The 20,970-nt window shown below is 43.6% G+C and overlaps 1 protein-coding gene across 1 annotated transcript in view; it reads left to right on the forward strand.

The window, feature by feature from the left end:
• Nucleotides 1–20,970, forward strand: part of LOC115096851 (stimulated by retinoic acid gene 6 protein-like) — a 225,523-nt gene that overhangs the window by 951 nt on the left and 203,602 nt on the right. Inside the window, exon 2 of the mRNA XM_029612056.1 lies at nt 5,845–5,920. Within this exon, the coding sequence (XP_029467916.1) occupies nt 5,845–5,920 (76 nt within the window). The remainder of the gene's footprint in view (nt 1–5,844; nt 5,921–20,970) is intronic.

Raw genomic sequence — 20,970 nt, forward strand, 5'->3', positions numbered from 1 at the left:
CCTTGTGGGTTTGTAAATTCTAAGAAGGGCACAAAGCCATACTGAGTTGGCGTTATGTAGTAGATTGTGTATTATGGTTAGAATTTTATAGGTAATGCGGTAGGATATTGGTAGCCAATGTAAATATTGCAAAACCGAAGTAATGTGTTCTCTGCAAGGGATATTCTACAGTACACGAGCAATGGCATTTTGAACAAGTTGTAGAGGGTGTATGGTGACCTTCGGCAGACCTAGATATAGAGCGTTGCAATAGTCCAGACTTGTTAAGATGAGGGATTGAGTTACAGAACAGAAATCAGAAGGTAATAGGAGTGGTTTTAGTTGTTTTAGCATATAGAGCTTAAAAAATGATTTTTTTTTTTTACTAATACTGATACATTGTTTGTCATAGAAAGTCTGCCATCTATTATAGTACCCACGTTTTTTGCATGAGGTTTTACTGCAGTTTCTTGCCCTTCAAATATAAATGTAGTGGGTGGTTGAAATATAGAGTCTGGTACTACTGATAAAAATATTAATTCTGTTTTTGAAGTATTTAATTTTAGTCTATTATGTGATAGCCATTTTTATTGCTGTTGTAATGCAGTTTTTCCACAGATAAACAGGGCTGAATTAGCCTTGCTTTCCGGGAGCGCCCCCTGGCAATTCTGGATGTGAACTTCTAACAGCTAAATTTTGGCCGCTACACGCCTGCGCAGTATTCTTCCTGCGCAGCCTAACAGACTCCTGCCAGTTTTCTTTTTCCCCACGCGCGATTAGGACGATTATTTATTTTTATTTTTATTTATTTTATTTAAAGCTTTTTATATACCGAGGTATAGCTAGCTGCCTTCACTCCGGTTTACATCATCAACAACCATTACATAAAACAGTAAGTTAACTCAGAGAACGTGAGCAACACGATTTCTCTCTGCTCCTGCCTTTCTTTTCTTTTCTTTCCTTTCACTGAGAGCCCCAAACAACACTTTTCAGTGCTAGATATGGCCCCGAAGGCCCCCAGTTTTAAATTTTGCCATTGCGGCAAAATAACGTCTGCCACAGACAGACATAAAACTTGTTATTTTTGCCTCAGACCCAACCATGATATGGTAGCCTGCCACAATTGTGGCAAGATGTCTTCCAGGGCCCAGCAACAACGGGCCGCGAAGATTGCACACCTGAGGGAGAGTGCCTGGGACACATTGGGGTCCTATGCCCCGCAACTTTCCACTCAGTCTTCCCCAGCCAGAAAATCCAAAAGCCCGAGAGACAGGAAGAGGGCTTCCTCCCTTCAACCCTCCTCCACACAGAGGGTGAAGAATGGTAAAAATAAAATTGGGAAACCATCTTCCAATGAGGCCCATAAAGCCCCACATCCAGTTTTTTTCCGGGACCAGGATGCGTCAGCGGCGTCAGGAATACCGCCGTCGGCGCAGGGAGATGCGTCAAGTCGAGGCAGGGATCCAACGTGCTAAACTTCGGTCGACGTATGACCTTCAAGTCATTCAACACAGAGCACAGATTCCCCGACGCACCTGCCATCGACACAGCTACTGACACATCACGGTGCATCGGGTGATGCAAAGACACAGAAACAGGGAAAGGTTAAAAAGAAAACCCACCACATGCTTCCTGAGACCTCGGTACATAAGAAACACCGAGCCCCTCATTTTTTATTTATTTAGACAGCACATCTAACATGCATGTACCCTAACAGAGCTGTAACACATATAAAATTATAATTAAGATATGTTTATACAAAAAAAAAAGGACAAGCAGTATTTTTTGTACTCTATTAAAGTTAGCCAGTGACAGTGGAAATGTACAGTGTTTATCTCGTTATGAGAACTTGAGGTCATTAAAACTACTGTTCAAAGGGAACAGGAGCTCTTTGAACATGGATAAAATTTGTAGCAGCTATAGCATGTTTTTAAAAAAAAACCCAACATAATTTAGTAAACATAAAGAAACAGAATTTAGATAAGGAATAAAAGAATTATGTGGTTGCTGTATTAATTCAATTAAATACATAGAAATAAAGATTAACAAACAAATTAGAGGTGATTCTATTTTATTGGGCTAGCAATAGCAATACATTTCTGGCTACCTTTTAAGAGTTATGTTGTGTCCTGTGCTGTTGACGGAAATATAATACTCAAAACATTAATGACAAATGTATTAGGGTAAAGCAATAAAACTGTATTGCCTGCAATTTGTTTACTGACCAGTATATCAAAGTGCAGCAATGAACAATGTCAGAACTTCTCAAGCAAAGGTTCTGCAGACAATCAATACATTGAATTCCTCTTCTCCACTAAATCCATGTTCAACAGTTCTCTTGAAGATAGCCAGACATCAGCTAACTGTTGCGACCGTGGCCTTCGGATCCTGTTGCGGGTGTGGCCTACGGCTGCTGTTGAGAGCATGGAGGCACGGTCGCTAGCTCATGGGAGAGCATGAGCCTCTGAACCACCGCACGACTCAGGGAGGAGCCCCAAGGCACACCGTGGGAGGTTAGAGCATGCAAGCACGGGCAGGACTGGAACTAAAGCAAGGAACTCAGAACAGGAACCGGGCAGGATCAGCCCTCCGCTGGACCTACACGCACCAATGAGACCCAGCAACATAATGCTGACCCAGCAACATAATGCTGGTCTCAGGAGTAGCCCTCCAGCCACTCAGAAGCCCTTCCGGACCCGCCATTTTGGAACGACGAGTGCATGAGGCCAGACGGAGGCTGAGGGCAGGAACAAGATGAGGACTTAGATCTTGGAAGACTCAGATGAGGACTTGGAACTTGGAAGGCTCAGACGAGGATTTGGAACTTGGAAGGTTCAGGTGGGCATTGCCCCTCAGGCACCATACACAGCCCCCTAGGGGGGCTGGTCATGGACCACCCTGTCCTCTGCATGCCCTACACAACCTGGGAAGACTGGTTGTGGGCCACGCTGGAGCGGGATAAGCACCGGAAGAGGATCCAACCAAACGAGGCTCCAATGACCGGAAACAGGAACCGGATCTATACAGATTTACCCTTGGAGTGGCCATCTGGAGGACTCGGAACTTGGAAGACTCAGAACTTGGAAGACTCAGAACATCAGGACTTCAGGAAATGGAACAACGGGACCTCTGGAACATCAAGACATCTGGAACTAGGACAAGGCAACGAAGGACCAGGAACATCAAAGACATGGAATGAAGAGCCATCTTAGACAAATGAAGACCACGGAGGACCTTGATCAGTGAAAAAGAACATGGACGACCATGGGATCCGGTACGAAGGCCCAGAGGAACAGGAACTGAGCCCTTTTATAGGGCTGAAGCAGGAAGTGGACTAAGGTGGGGCTGCAGGCTTTTCCCGCCACTGGCCCTTTAAATAGATTGAGAGGCATACGCCGGTGCCTAGGAAGGGCCCAGGAGTGGAAGCAGGACCAAGGACAGTGGCGTCTCTGCCGCATGGTCGAAGAGAGGTCCCGGCGGCATACAGGGTTGCATAGGAGGCAACGGCAGCTTCCAGCCGCCTGAAGATATCCCGGCGGCATCTTCCCCTGCCGAAGGCAGAGTCAGTGATGGCGGCTTGGAGCCACAAAGAGGACGTCAGCAGCATCCAACTGCACAAGCAAGGTCCCAGGAAGTGGCAAAAAATAGTGAAGCCGCGGCAAACCGAGGCGGCAGGACGATCCAGAGGTGGCCTAGGCCGCGCAGGGCAAGGACCCAAGGTGGAGGTGTCGGGCAGGCACAGCGGTAAATGGAGGACCTGTCCATGGGATGGGGTCCGCAGGCAGGTTCGTAACACTAACTGAGTCAATCACAATTGTTTACCGGTCCCTTTTCACAAGATATCTTCCCCCAATGTTAAATTAAGTTTCTGTTAAACCACGTCTCAAAAAATCTTTCCTTGACCCAAAACATTCCAATTTCATCACTGCCATTTGTCACTAAAATCAAAGAAGCCATTGTATTAAAATAGCTTATTTTGTTTCTAGACAATAACAGTATTTTGGACCAATATCAATTTGGTTTCAAAAACATTCCATAATAGCGAATCACTATTACTTTCCAGCAAAGATTCTTTCATCAGAGGCTTTGACTCAAGAACATAATTTATGTTAATTCTTCTCAATCTTGTCATCCAGTCACAATATTCTCTTCTCAGGTCTCAGAGACATTGGATACTGTTTTTTCTCCATTTGCTTCATACCTATCCAAGCACTCATAGCAAGTTAGTGTTGCATCGGAGGTGGACCCTTGGGCAGAGGTGGGGTTGATGCAACCCGTAGATAAGGACCTACGGGTCCCCACCGTCAGCAGGTGGAGTTGGCTGAAGCTAGAGGCCGCTGGAGCTTCACCTATATCAGCCCTCATTCCCCTCGGGTTGAGCCTTTGGGTGCCGGGGCCGGCAGGACTTAGGTGGGCCTCGAGGTTAGTAATTAATGAGAAGTGGTTCAGCCCAGAGACTGCAGCCGGTAGATGGCATAGTCCTACCCTGGACAGGATTTGGTACAGGAACTCAGGCACCAAAGAAACAATAAGTAACTGGAGGCGCTCAAGCAAAGGAAGGCCTAAGCCTTGTAAGTACACGTCCAGAGGATAGGCAAGAGGAGGCATCACTGACAGGCTAGGATCAGAGCCGGCGGCAAGTGGAAGTCATGGCAAGCAGCATAGAACTCTGGACACAGAAAGGTCTGTAGTGTAGTCGATCAAGGCAGTGGTCAGGGCACGGAGAAGGCAGGCGTAGTCAGGCATAGCGGAGGTCCGGGACTAGAGATGAGCTGAAGGGTAGTCAAACAAAGCAGAATCGAAATCCAAAGAGTCAGACCAATACATAGATAAGACAGGAACCAGGAAAAACAGGAATCAGGAACACAATGTAGAGAGGATTCTCTATCAGCAACGAGTACTCGGAGTACGAGGAAACCTGTTGCAAAGGCAACACTTTGGAGCGAGGCCTGAGCTTTTATACGCTGAAGAGTCTGACATCAGCATCCAGGGCCGTGGCTAGGTTCCCGCCGCAGGCTCTTTAAAAGAACTAGTGATGTGTGCGCGCGCCTAGGGAGGGGCGCAGCGCCGATGGCAGCATCTCTCCGTGGGCCACACGGAGCAGTGGCGTACCCAGAATTGATTTTTTGGGTGAGCACAAGGTTAACATGGATGGGCTGAAGGCATGCAGGTCTACTAGTTGTTTTTTTACTGATAAATAATGCCATATACTGCACCCTAGAATGGCTTTCTAAGTAATTTGCAACAGCCATTATACCTCATGTATGAAACTTTAAAATAATTTATTTCAATTATTTCTAGCACTTGCCAGCATTAAACATTCCTTATTAATCAGAATTTATTTTATATTTATTGCAGTTTATAAATGCACAAGTATAGAAAACAATCAGATCCAATCATGTAATAAAACAAAAATTAATGTATTCTTTCATGAACCATCTTTGCAGAAAACCAGAAATCTTCATAAATACAATAAAATATAATTAATTATCAGAACAGGTGCAGTGCAGAGCTAGGGCAATTCACATTACAACTAACATGAAAAAAAAATTCAAATTCTGGTGTCACCTCAACAAAAAATAACCCTCCACTGCTATTTTGTGAAGTTACACAAACTCTTGCAAAGAAAGAGGCATCTAGAACCTTGCCATACAGTCACAGGGATTTCAAAAATAATAACTAGTAAAATAATACCATAGCACCCCAAAAAGAGTAACAACCAGCAGAAATGTGTATGGAAGTAATGCTTATTCAACACATGGCAAATATTGGAACACGGTTGTATCTGCAGAATATCTGTACAGTAAACATTATCTAAATGTGCTGATTTTAAACTGTAATAAACTTCATTTCTATGTATTGCAGAAGCCAGCAGAGAAATGACACCTGCAATAAATCTTTGGACATGGACTTGTTTCTGCACTGCTCCCTTGCTCCAGCAGTAAGTATATTAAAATTCTATTAATTTGTTTCTCAAAGTAAATAGCAGTTGCAATTAGATTTCCCTCACTCATAAACTCTACAATTTGGAAATGTGTTTACAAGTAAGGTTTGCAATTATGATTTTTAAAAAATCTCTTTCTAATTATAATATGTTGCATAGAGATGTGCACATGTCAAAAATAAGTCAGAAAACAAGGATTTCCCATGAAATTTGAAAAATTCAGTTTAGGATGTTGAGCTAGCCATGTGAGTTCAAATGGATTTCAAACTTCCTAGCAAGTTCAACTGGAGTTTTCAGATTCAGTATCAAATCTTCAGAAAGTGTATCCAGATCACTTGAAAATCTGAAGCAGATTTTGTGGGATCAAACAGATTCATTTTGAATTTTGGGGACTTTCTCCAGATCTGCTAGGAGAACTCTGATGGATTTTCCCAATGGATCCAAGAAAAATTCTTTTTTTTTTTTTTTCACAGTGAATCTTAAACCTGGTTGACAGCCATCTAATTGAAGTTCTTCCTCAAACTGCTCACACTTTTCTAATGGTGCAAGCAACAGGAAGAATACTTACTCACTTAGGGGTAGATTTTCAGAGCCCTGCTCGCCTAAATCCGCCCAAAACTGGGCGGATTTAGGCGAGCAGGGCCCTGCGCGCCGGGAAGCCTATTTTACATAGGCCTCCCGGCGCGCGCAGAGCCCCGGGACTCGCGTAAGTCCCGGGGTTCTCGGAGGGGGGCGTGTCGGGGGCGTGTCGGGGGGCGGGCCCGGTCGTTGCGGCGTTCCGGGGGCGTGTCGGCAGCGTTTTGGGGGCGGGTACGGGGCGTGGCTACGGCCCGGGGGCGTGGCCGCGCCCTCCGTACCCGCCCCCAGGTCGCGGCCCGGCGCGCAGCAGGCCCGCTGGCGCGCGGGGATTTACGTCTCCCTCCGGGAGGCGTAAATCCCCCGACAAAGGTAAGGGGGGAGTGTAGACAGGGCCGGGCGGGTGGGTTAGGTAGGGGAAGGGAGGGGAAGGTGAGGGGAGGGCAAAGGAAAGTTCCCTCCAAGGCCGCTCCGATTTCGGAGCGGCCTTGGAGGGAACGGGGGGAGGCAGCGCGGCTCGGCGCGCGCAGTCTATACAAAATCGATAGCCTTGCGCGCGCCGATCCAGGATTTTAGTGGATACGCGCGGCTCCGCGCGTATCTACTAAAATCCAGCGTACTTTTGCTTGAGTCTGATGCGCAAGCAAAAGTAGGCTGATCGCGCTTCTTTTAAAATCTACCCCTTACTAATTAGTTAAACTATCAGGTCCTAAAGGTCCAGAAGTGTATTAAACAATTGCTACCATTTCAGTTCTAAATTCTACTGTGTAGAACAGTGATGGCCAACCTTTTGAGCTCAGTGTGTCAAAATTCATTAAAAAAACGAGCGTAACTCGGGTGGTGTGTCACTTCTAGAAAAATCCATAATTGTGATATCTGTAGCTCTAATTAATAACACAAAGTTATAATTTTAATATATGTACTGTATTTATTAATAAAGCAAAAACAAATAATTCTTTACCTTACCTGCTTAGTGACTTTTTTGTTGCTGAATTTCATTGGCTAAATCTTCAATTAAAACACTCCCAGTCACTCTCTCTCACACACACACAAACAGACCCCCAGGCAGGCACCCATGCATTCACACACATACAGCCCCAGACAGAGTCCCATTCATACACATGCACACACTAAAGGCAGACCCCCTTCTCTTTTGCCAGCAACCGCGGAACCTCTCTCATTCCTCTGCTGCCACTCTCACTGCTGCCACATGGCTATTGGGGAGGTGCCGATTGCTGCTACTGACACTGAAGCCCATTCTGCTGCCTCCTCTGTGCATGTCCCATGGGCTTCCACTTTCTCCATGCTGATCTCGTACATTGTGAGATACGCATAGAGAAATTGCTATTCTTTCACATTCCCAAAGATTACATGTTCCAATCAGTAAAAAGTAATTTATATATTTTTTTTTACCTTTGCTGTCTGATCTTAGTTTTCTAATTGGTTGGTCACAGACTTTTTTTTTCCCACCTTCCCTTTCTTATTTTTTTCCCCCAATTCCTTTTATATTGTCTTTTTCTGTTTCTTTTCTCTCTATCTTCTTCCCTCAAACACACAGTCAGGTTCTCATTCTCACATGCATTTCCCTCTCACACACACAGGCTCTCACTGTCACATGCTCTCTCTCATACAACCATTCATACACACAGTCTCTCACTGGCACATGCTCTCTCTCATACAACCATTCATACACACAGTCTCTCACTGGCACATGCTGTCTGACACACACACAGGCTCTCTTCTCACTCCCGCATGCTGTCTTGCTCAAGCACAGGCTCTCACTGTCACATGCTATCTCTCATACAATCATTCATACACACAGTCTCTCACTGGCACATGCTGTCTGACTCACACACACAGGCTCTCTCTCACTCCCACATGCTGTCTTGCTCAAGCACATGCTGTTTCTGCAAACATGCAGGTCCTCACTCTCACACACAATCTCTCAACTCATCTCATATACACACACACACACCCTCTACAGACCCTCAGCCTCTCTCACATCTCTGGGCCTCCTCTTCACGGGTCGTCACAGGATGGGCTCTGCAGCGGCCCTAATCTTCTCGGGCTGTGGCGGCCCTGCTACTGGGCCTCTTCCTCCTCTCGGCCCGTAAGCACAAGCGCTGCTTCTCTTCTGCAGGCACTGATGCTTCTCCTCCTTCCTGCCCACGCGGCTCTGGCAACGTTTACTTCCGGGGCCGCACAGGCAGGAAGGAGGATGCCATTGGTTTTAGGCAAATCATCTCCGCTCCCACCCACAAAGCAGGGCACACCCTTGATCTTATTTTCATTAATTCCAACATCCACGCATCTAGCATGCTCTCATGCACACCGGTCCCTTGGTCCGACCACTCCATCATCAAATCCTCCCTATCCATAAAGTCCTCCAATTTGGGCAACCCCTCCACCACCACATCGATCATCTTTAGGAAACCCTGCCCCAGTGATGATCTCATCTCAGCAATTGCTGGATCCTTATCTTTACTTGACTGCTCATCCCCAGATACTGCCCTCGAATCTTGGAGCAAAGTCACCCTAGACATCGCTGATAAACTCTGCCCTATCATTAGGCGCGAGCTGAACCCCTCCATGAAAAATCAGAAACCTTGGTACTCCGAGGACTTAAGACAAATGAAAATTGACCTTAGGCAAAAAGAGAGAGCCTGGCGCAAAGACCCAACCCAGCTAAAGGTTTCTATCTTCAAATCCTCGCTACATCACTACCGACTCTCCACACTGAAAGCCAAACGTGACTTTTATGCAGCAAGGATACATGACTATAAATACAATCCAGGAGCCCTCTTCTCCAATGTATCCAAACTCACTAAGTCTTCACCCCCTGCTATTAAAGACGATGAGGCCAGTAGGAAATGTGAGGAACTGGCTCTCTACTTTAATAATAAAATTGCAAACATCCTCCTCAGATTTCCCCCTAACCCCCACCCACTCTCCACAAGCTTAGGCACATACTCCACCACTGCCACCTTTAATGCCCTCGACACTGTCTCGTCCACTGAAATTGCGTCCATCCTTAGAAAGATCAAACCCGCAACCCACCCCTCAGACACTATTCCCACCAAAGCCCTCCTCATGATACCTGATACCATTGCCGACATCATTAATTGCTCCCTTTCCTCAGGCATCGTCCCTGACCCCTTCAAGCATGCAGTTGTCAAACCGCTGCTCAAAAAACCCTCACTGGACTCCAAGGACCCCTCCAACTTTCGCCCCATCTCTAATCTCCCACTCATCTCAAAAATCATGGAAAAGGTCGTCAACTCTCAATTAACAGACTACCTTGAAACGAACAATATTCTTCACTCCTCACAATTCGGCTTCCGTAAATATCTCAACACTGAGACCCTCCTTCTCTCCCTTACTGACTACCTCATTCGAGGCATGGACCAAGGACACTGCTACATCCTGGCCCTGCTGGACATCTCGGCAGCCTTCGACACCATAAACCATAAGCACCTCCTATCCCGTTTATCTGACATTGGCCTATCCGGCTCTGCACTCATGTGGTTCACCTCCTATCTTGCTAACAGGCAATTCTCAGTTAAGATAGGCAATGCAGAATCTACCCACCATGCCCTCTTCTCAGGGAGTCCCTCAAGGTCCTCCCTATCCTCTACACTATTCAACATCTATCTCACCCCTCTCTGCCAGCTCTTAACAGACCTCGGCCTCAAATTCTCTCTCTATGTTGACGACGTGCAACTTATCATTCCCATTCAGGATTCTTTAACTAAGGCCCTGGATTTCTGGGGGAATTGCCTCGCAGCCATCAACACCTTACTTACAAACCTCCACCTAGCCCTAAACACATCAAAAACGGAGCTACTCCTCATTTCCCAACATCTCCCTATCAAACCTGCCCTTGCAAACGACCCTGCATACAACACCCTTCCATCGCTGCTCTACACCAGAAACCTCGGGGTTCAGATCGACCAACAACTGAACCTTAAGAAACGCATCAACACAATCCTCAAGGAGGGTTTTTACAAACTCAATGTTATGAAAAAACTAAAACCCTTACTGCACCCTGGTGATTTCCGCACAGTCATCCAAGCCACACTCTTTGCCAAACTGGACTACTATAATTCCCTCTTCCTCGGCCTGCCCTACTCCTCCATAAAACCCCTCCAAATGCTGCAAAATGCAGTAGCCAGAACCATCTCCGGCACACGCAAATATGACCATATTACCCCCATCCTCAAAGGCCTTCACAGGCTCCCAGTATCATTACGTATACTCTTCAAAACCCTCACCATTACTCACAAAGCCATCTTCACACACAATTCAGATTGGCTTGACGAACCCCTCCGTCGCTCATGTCCTAATCGACCTACCAGAACCTCCAACAAAGGGACCCTCCTTGTGCCCTCCCTCAAGAAGGCACACCTATCATCTACGAGAGATCGGGCCTTCTCCATTGCTAGGCCCACACACTGGAACTCTCTCCCGACCAACCTCAGGCTTGAATCATGCCCTTTGAAATTCAGATCCCAACTAAAGACTTGGTTATTCAAACAAGCCTACCCCCCGGACCATTAAGAACTCCCCCCTAATCGTGCCCCATACCCTCAGACATTATCCAATCTTGTAATTAGTTTGTACATAGTTATGTTATAATTGTTATAATTGATATGCATTTATTTCCTAGTTGCCTTTGCGCCTGTTTTTTTGCTCTTTCCACGCTTCTCCTATCGGTTCTTAATACCCCCTTACCCTCTCCCCTGTTCATTGTATTTTCCATTCTATTGTTTCACTGTAAACCGATATGATGTTTCGACTAATACCAGTATAAAAAATTCTTAAATAAATAAATAAAGGAGGAGGAGCATCAGCGTGTTTAAATGCGATCTTTTTCTTTGGGCCGTGGTGACGTGATCCTTACCATGGCCCTGCCTATCTGCCTGTCGCTGCGCCGCATGAGCCTCCCTGAGCCCGGGGGCATTGGGTTGGGGGTGGAGGGATACTAAAAAACTAATTTTAAAGGGTCGGCGCAGCCAATAAAAAAATAATAATTTCCTGATAGTCCACGAAACGCTGCGCGTGTCAGCAAAAACATCTCAGCGTGTCACCTCTGACACGCGTGTCATAGGTTAGCCATCACTGGTGTAGAAGGTACTCTTGATCATTCCCTGAGTTTTTCTCCTGAGTCAGCTTGTAATATATGTTGTCCACAGGTTCAAATGGCAGGTTGGTTTACTTAGTTCCTCGTCCTTCTCAGATAGATAAAATAAGTGCCAGTAGTAACACTGGTAAACAAAGTTTTTGTTTCCTTCAGGCTTTTTGGTGTTCCCAATAGATTTTTTGATGTTGATCAGAGATATTACTTTGAAATTTGTACATCACATAAGGTTTTTGAGAAACGGCCAATTTTCTGTTACAATAATTGTGACATTTTAAAACATAATCTCATGTACATATATTTTCTTGCTGGACAGTAGTTTTTATGATTTTTAAAGTGTATGTCATATTTTTGACAGCCATAAGCAACATAACATGTAACATGTACTTAATTATACATAGATTGTATATTATTATTTGTACATAATACACCTAATTTTATATTGTTGGTAATTATACATAGTTTCTCCTATGAGATTAGATGGGACTCAATTGTACCATATGTTGTCTCATTGCCTTGTTTATTGATATATGCTTATTCTTTCTGAATTGATTGTAAAGCCTGTTGCTAAATTATTGTTCATTGTAAACCGAGGTGATGTTTGAAACGTTCCGCGGTATATAAAAAACCTTTAAATAAATAAATAAAATAAATAAATAACATAGTAACTTTTAAAAAAATACACCAAGAAACTCTGCCTGATCATGCCAGAACTTGCTCGGGCAAGCCCCAGCTCAGCTGCAAGATTCTGACTTGTTTCTATGACGACGCAACCTTATATAAGCAGCAGCAATGAGTATTCTCTTATACAACGTCTGTATGAATGAGCGAATCATATCGTTAAAACTGTTGAGTTTAAAGCTTGTGGATTTAATTTCATATACTTTATGAAATGTCGTGCCAATGTCGTAATAGCAGTGACATGTTTTGTTACATCTGTGGTTAGTTTACTCTGAAAGCACAGAAAAGGAGTATGACCTCATTCATTAAGACAACCTTGGTGCTGTGAACATGGTGAAAGGTTTCATCAAGACATTGTCAAAATGGAGAAATGGTATCCAGGCAAGTAGAACCCCTCCATGCTGGGTGACTATTGTTGGAATCTCGTCCGCGAAGTGTCGGATAGTGATTACAAACGAAAATCTGTGGCAAAACATTTTTAGTTTTGTTTTCTGGTGCCAACATTGCCATTATAGCTTATGCCGCTACAGACATGTAACAATGCTTAATGTATATCGCAATGTATTTACTGGCAAACGGTATGTGATACAGACATAATAAATGCATATTTGTGTTCAGCTTGTTACTTGTTTTACATAAGGTTGTGGAGGAAAAAATGTTCCCAGAAATTTGTTTACCAGTGATATGCATTTTGAATTCTATTAGGGATATTCACCTCTCCCCCTACTCTTTGATGTTAGAGGTACAAACATCCCAATGAGTTTAGTTAAAGTGTTGGGCAGTGTGTCCCATGGCTTAGGTGACATAGTTTTTGTTTAGGGCAAAAAAGATTCCAACAATGTCCGGCCCATGTGGTTAGGTCTAGCAGTGTGTTACTGTCTAGTTACCATACCGAAACACAGGGTTTATCACTATCAGGAGCATGATCAATGGCAGATCAGGGGTGCCAATGCTCAGTTGGAGTCTACCATAGATCCCATGGAAGTATGGTCCAAGGTACTGGTAAAATCAGTTAACTGTATTACAGACAGCTTCTCCCAATGACAGTCCTGTTGCTTACATCTGTATTAGGTTAGAGAGTTCTAGTAGCATATTACTTAGGGTAGTAACTGCCACTCTGTACAGGTACTCTCATATGCTGATGATAACCTTATATGTAACTGAGGTTACCCCATTTCTTCATTTCAATTCTGTATCCACTAGGGATCCTACATCCTTTTGAATTCCATTACCATTCTTGTCTTTACCATCTCTTCCAGGAAGGCATTCCATGCATCCACCTCCCTTTCTGTAAAGAAATATTTTTTTACATAATTCCTGAGTCTTCCTCTTTGGATTTTCATATCATGACCCCTAGTTTTACAACCTTTTCATTGGAAAGGGTTTGATTTTTGTCCATCATTAATTCCTTTCAAATCACGGTGAACCTAGAAGATGTGGTAGACCTGATTGACAAACTGAAGAGTAGTAAATCACCTGGACTAGATGGTATACACCCCAGAGTTCTGACCTATTAGTAAAAATTTGTAACCTATCATTAAAATCATCCATTGTACCTGAAGACTGGAGGATAACTAATATAACCCCAATATTAAAAAAGGGCTCCAGGGGCGATCCGGGAAACTACAGACCGGTTAGCCTGACTTCAGTGCCAGGAAAAATAGTAGAAAGTGTTCTAAACATCAAAATCACAGAAAATATAGAAAGACATGGTTTAATGGAACAAAGTCAGCATGGCTTTACCCAAGGCAAGTCTTGCCTCACAAATCTGCTTCATTTTTTTGAAGGAGTTAATAAACATGTGACTAAAGGTGAACTGGTAGATGTAGTAGACTTGGATTTTCAGAAGGCATTTGACAAAGTTCCTCAAGAGAGGCTTCTAGGAAAAGTAAAATGTCATAGGATAGGTGGCAATGTCCTTTCGTGGATTGCAAACTGGCTAAAAGACAGGAAACAGAGAATAGGATTAAATGGACAATTTTCTCAGTGAAAGGGAGTGGGCAGTGGAGTGCCTCAGGGATCTGTAATGGGACACTTACTTTTCAATATATTTATAAATGATCTGGAAGGAAATATGACAAGTGAGATAATCAAATTTGCAGATGATACAAAATTGTTCAGAGTAGTTAAATCACAAGCAGATTGTGATAAATTGCAGGAAGACCTTGTGAGACTGGGAAATTGGTCATCAAAATGGCAGATGAAATTTAATGTGGATAAGTGCAAGGTGATGCATATAGGGAAAAATAACCCATGCTATAGTTACACAATGTTAGGTTCTATATTAAGTGCTACAACCCAAGAAAGAGATCTAGGCGTCATAGTGGATAACACATTGAAATCGTCGGTTCAGTGTGCTGCGGCAGTCAAAAAAAGCAAACAGAATGTTGGGAATTATCAGAAAGGGAATGGTGAATAAAACAGAAAATGTCATAATGCCTCTGTATCGCTCCATGGTGAGACCTCACTTTGAATACTGTGTACAATTTCTGATCGCCGCATCTCAAAAAAGATATAATTGCGATGGAGAAGGTACAGAGAAGGGCTACCAAAATGATAAGGGAAATGGAACAACTCCCCTATGATGAAAGACTAAAGAGGTTAGGACTTTTCAGCTTGGAGAAGAGATGGCTGAGGGGGATATGATAGAGGTGTTTAAAATCATGAGAGGTCTAGAACGGGTAGATGTGAATCGGTTATTTACTCTTTCGGATAATAGAAAGACTAGGGGGCACTCCATGAAGTTAGCACATGGCACATTTAAAACTAATCGGAGAAAGTTCTTTTTTACTCAACGCACAATTAAACTCTGGAATTTGTTGCCAGAGGATGTGGTTAGTGCAGTTAGTATAGCTGTGTTTAAAAAAGGATTGGATAAGTTCTTGGAGGAGAAGTCCATTACCTGCTATTAATTAAGTTGACTTAGAAAATAGCCACTGCTAATACTAGCAATGGTAACATGGAATAGACTTAGTTTTTGGTTACTTGCCAGGTTCATATGGCCTGGATTGGCCACTGTTGGAGACAGGATGCTGGGCTTGATGGACCCTTGGTCTGACCCAGTATGGCATGTTCTTATGTTCTTATATCTCCCTGTCTCTCCTCCAGGTCCTCCAGTCTCATCTCATAAGACTTTCTGTGCAGACCCCACACCATTTTAGTTGCCTTTCTCTGGACTGTTTCCAATCTTTTATCCTTTTTGAGGTTTGGTCTCCAGAACTGAACACTGTACTCCAGATGAGGCCTTACCAATGTCCTGTACAGGAGCATTATCACCTCCTTTCTCCTGCTGGTTATGCCTCTCTCTATGCAATTCAGCATTCCTCTGGCCTTTGTTACCTCCTTGTCACATTGCTTTGCTACCTTCAAATTGTTAGACACTAACACTTTGAAGTCTCTCTCCTGATCTGTGCACACCAATCTTTCAGTCCCCATCATATACAGCTCCTTTGGATTGCCGTACCCCAAATGCATGGCTCTGTACTTTTTGATTTTGAATCCCAGCTGCCAAACCTTCGACTACTCCTTGATCTTGCTTGATCTTGCATTTTCTATACTACTTCAGGTGTGTCTACTCTGTTGCAGATTTTAGTGTCATCTGCAAAAATACAAACTAACTTCTAATCCCTCTGCAATACAATCCTGTAGAAAAGATCAAATTATGGAGTTGTTCTGAATCCCCACAGTGCCTCCAGTTTTTTTCTGGCCTCCTTACTCCCAGAAAATATACCAGCACTCTCCCTCTCGGAAGAGCATATACAAGGACATTTCAGGAATGCCACTGCTTGGAGGCCTTGTACTTACAAATTCCCATTGCAGGATCTTGCTGGGGTACTGACAATATGGGCTCTGTACAAATCTCTACACACTATCCTGAATCTTTAGGCATCCTTGCTCCTAGAAGCTCTCAGCAGCTATCCTGCAAATAAATTATAAGAAAATCCCTCCAGGATCCTAGTATGCCTTCTACTGGATGAAATCACTTCCTAATCTCATGAAAAGGCAGAACTGAATCATACCATTTCTCTGAAATAGGGTTATGAATTTAATTAAATTAAAGAAAAGCAGGCCTTATGTAACAATCCTGGCTACTAGGCACCTCCACTGCCAGCAACGGTCCTCATGGAACCACACTCTCTTCTGCTCTAGCTATCTCTGTCATGATCCCATGACTCAGCAAGGCCAACCCTATTTAGCCCTGCTTCTCCCAAAACTCAGTGCCTCTTGTTCGAGTCACCTCGGCTCTTTGCATTGGCCCTTCTTGCCTTACTTCGCTTCTGCGTGGCCCCTGTGGTCTTCTTGTTGTGCCTTGTCCTGTGGCCTCACTCTCCCTACTTTGTTCTGTGGCCTCCTCAGCCTCCCTGCCTTGTCCTGTGGCCTTTTCAGCCATCCTGCCTTGTCTTGCAACCTTCTTGGCCTCCTTACCCTGCCCAGTGGCCTTTGGGCCTACTAGTCTTGCTCTGCATTCCCTTGTGACCTGCTTAGGCCTCCTTATCTGGTTCTCCTTTGTCTGGTCTTATACGTACCTTGCTTTGCGTTATTTCCCTGTTAGCCTGTGTTTGTATCTTTTTTTGTCCTAGTCTTGTCCTGCCCTGTCTGTCCTTGTCTTCTCCTGTCCAGTCCTTCCTGTGGCCTCTGCTCCCTATGGGCCTTTGGCTCCAGCCATTGTCTCCCACGACAACTTTGCTTCCTGTTCCAATCCCTGTTTCCAGTCTCAGCCCTTGCCTTCTTCTCCATCCATCCCTTGTCTCCTGTGCCAGTAACCTGCTCCTGCCTTGTTCCCCTGTGTTGCCTCACCTTGCCTTTCCTGTCAGCATCCCTTAGACTGATCTTGTTGCTGACGCAGACTTCTCTAGCCTTGACTTGTCTGTTCACTGCTTGCCCTGACCTCCTGCTTGGACACTGTCTTCATCTGAACTTTGCCTGCCCAGACTCCAGCCTGCTATGTACTACTCCCAGAAAGCCCTACAGGCTCAATCCAAGGGGGAGAGATGGCTGGTCAGGCGGAAGACCCTGTCTGGTTTTGTCCTAGAGTCTGACCCTGCTGCTGCTGGGGAAATCCACTTTCCAGCTGATTCTCCACTCTGTGACACCTTACATTGTTATGTCAATAAACACTGGATGAAATTGTGCATCCTAAGAGCAGAGTTGGACAGGATGCCTAGCTCAGACCTATACTGCTATACTCTACGCTTTTTTTTTTTTTGGTGTGAAAAAGAGCCCATAAAGTTTAGGACAGCATTGGTAGATACTTGGATAATGAATTTTAACAGAGCACTTGCATTTAGGGTAACACTAAGAGAGTAACGTTTAAAATTGCTCACACACACCCGTTTACACATGTATATGGGTGCATGCAAAGTTGCTACTGTATTTAATAACCAGTGCAGAGAATTTGTAAAATATGAGTACATACATATGCACAAATGCTTGTGTATGTAAAAACAATGAGCCATGCAAGTTTGAACTTATCCGGATACAGCCAATTTATCCTGATAAGTTGCGGCACATAGCTGGATAAGTCTGAAAAGCGCTACTTAGACAGACAAGTAGCACTTTTCAGACTTATCTAGCTATGTAGACCTGCTTCTGCTCAGTCAGATAAATCAGAATGTAGCCAGATAAGTGCCACTACTTATCCAAATAAGTTCAAATGTTTCTGTCTAAGTAACAGGAAAGGTGCTAAGTAGCCGAATAAGTTGGAAATTAGACAGATAAATGTGAGTAATTCAGATACCCACATATTTGTACTTCCAATTTTAAAAGAATACGCATGTAAATTTTTATTGCATTAATTTGATGCTTTTACCCCCTGTAAGTTGGATTTTACATGCGTAAGTCAAGGTATATTATATAACGTGCGCAGCAATGAAATATCCAGTTTTACCATTTAGTCTACCAGTTCGTCTATTTCATCTGCAGCTTGTGAAGACCTTCTGACTCTTCAGCCTGAAGTCCCCCCATTGCATGCAGACCCTCTACCTAGTCATTTTTTCACTTTAACGATGTGTATGATCACTTAAACCAGATATTGAGCAGAAGTAAATATATGGAAGTAAGACGTACGTGTGTCACACTGACAAATTTTAAAATAGCAACTTATGTGCGTATATGTTGGTCCCGCCCCAGAAAGTCCTGGCATGCCCTTTCCTTAGATGCGCAAGGTTACTCATGGACCCAAATTTATATGTATTAACTTGCAGTTTTGAAAATAGCATGTATTTGTGCATGTGCTATTTTATGTGTACAAGTGCTAGTTTTTATGCATGCAATGTTTGAAAATTCACCTGTAAGTTTATAGGCCCATTAGTTTTGGCAATATATTCTATGTGCTAACTGGTAGGTGGGTCTCCAGGGTAATGTGACTCTTATATTGGTGATACTTAGTCTAGGTTGATGCTGTCAAGGTTGGCAGTTTGAAAATTTGTTACTGGGATATAGTGCTCGAAATTGGGTGATTATGATAATGAAAAGCATATTGAGTGTTAGTTATTGTGATGATGTGAGGCTCTGTTGGACAGTTGTTGCCTCCTGCCAGCAGAAGGCATCAATGGGCCTCTTGAACACTCTGGTTAGTCGTCCCAGTCTTATGGTGTATACTTCCTGTTAATGGCCATCTTGTTCCTGTTTGGACACAGTTGGATTCCAGGCTCACAGTCTGCATTTGGTCAGACCTTGGTTCTACGCTTGGTACTGAACTGCTTCTGAGATGCTTTCATGTCTCCAGATTTGGGTTCTACATTGTCCTAGAACGTGCCTTGTGTTTCCTGTTTTTCCTGTCAAATCCTGCTGGCCATGAGCACCTGAGTGCTCAACCCAAGGAGAAGGTGCCCATCACAGACAGAAATTGCTCAGTTCCTACTCTAGTTAGAATCTGCAGTCTCGTCCTATCCATCTACTCTTGGCTTTTGGGGGGGTCACACATCCAGCAGATTACTCAGTCAGAAATAAGTATGTAACCCCTCCTTTACAGGGGCCACACTTGAGAGACTGAAGAACACTGATAACTTGTTGCAGCATATAGAAGAAGATAAAGAACGGATTTGTGCTACGGGGAGAATAACCTGTGTGTGCCCACAGTTCTCACACCAAGTGTTGTGTCCTCTATCATGGCACCTGCACTGTGGAATTTGTGCAACAGGTAGATGTGGTGTATCTGTTTTTTCAGAAAGCATTCAACAAAGACCTGCATGAGAGGCTTCTAAGAAAACTAAAAAGTCATGGGACAGGAGGCGATGTCCTTTTGTGGCTTGCAAGTTGGTTAAAAGACAGAAAACAGAGTAGGATTAAATGGTCAGTTTTTACAGTAGAAAAAAGTAAACCATGGAGTTCCTCAGGAATCTGTACTTGGACCGGTGCTTTTAAATATATTTATAAATGATCTAGAAAGGGGTTCGACAAGTGAGGTGATCAAATTTGCAGATGATACAAAATTATGCAGAGTAGTTAAATTTCAAGTGGATTGTGATAAATTGCAGGAGGATCTTGCAAAACTGGAAGGCTGGGCTTCCAAATGGCAGATGAAATTTAACGTGGACAAGTGCAAAGTGATGCATATAGGGAAAAATAACCCATGTTGTAGTTACACGATGTTAGGTTCTATCTTAGGAGTTACCACACGGGAAAGAGATCTAGGTGTCATAGTGGATAATACATTGAAATCGTCAGCTCAGTGTGCTGTGGCGATCAGAAAAGCAAACAGAATGTTAGGAATTATTAGGAAGGAAATGGTAAGTAAAATGATGGCTGTCATAATGCCTCTGTATCGCTCCATGGTGAGACCACATCTTGAATACTGTGTGCAATTCTGGTCACCTCATCTCAAAAAAGATATAGTTGCACTGGAGAAAGTGCAGAGAAGGGTGACCAAAACGATAAGGGGCATGAAATGGCTGCCTTATGAGGAAAGGCTAAAGAAGTTCACTTTGGAGAAGAGATGACTGAGAGGGGATATAATAGAATTCTACAAAATCATGAAAGGACTTGAACAGGTTAATGTAAATTGGTTATTTACTCTCTCAGATAATAGGACTAGGGGGCAATCCATGAAATTAGCAAGTAGCTCATTTAAAACAAATCAAAGAAAATTATTTTTCTCTCAGTGCATAGATAAGCTCTGGAATTCATTGCCTGAGGATGTGGTTAAGGCAGATAGTGTAATTGGGTTTAAAAAAGGTTTGGATAAGTTCCTAGAGGAAAAATCCATAAACTGCTATTAATTAATAAGCAATAGTAGTTTGTGATTTATCTATTATTTGCCAGGTACTTGTGACTTGGATTGGCCACTGTTGGAAACAGGATACTGAGCTTGATGGACCCTTGTTCTGACCTAGTATGGCATTTCTCTGCTCTTATGTTCTAATGTACATCAAGAGCCACCCAGTGTTAGCATGTAGTGCAGTTGCAAACATTGAAACATTTTCTCAACTTCTCAGGCAATAGAATCTACTGGGTCTGCCTCATCCAAAATAAAAAGGGACACAAATTTGGCTGTCTCCCCACATAAGCACGTAAGAACTGATTTGCAATAAATAAAAAAATTTAAGTAAGTGCAGCACAGAAATCTAATCCCTGGGAAAACAAATAGATGTCACAACTTCTGTTTGAAATGATCTTTAGGCGTTTAGCAAGAAAGCTGAAGAAGGAGGGGAAA

Source organism: Rhinatrema bivittatum, chromosome 1 (assembly GCF_901001135.1).
Source record: "Rhinatrema bivittatum chromosome 1, aRhiBiv1.1, whole genome shotgun sequence".
Lineage (NCBI taxonomy): Eukaryota > Metazoa > Chordata > Amphibia > Gymnophiona > Rhinatrematidae > Rhinatrema > Rhinatrema bivittatum.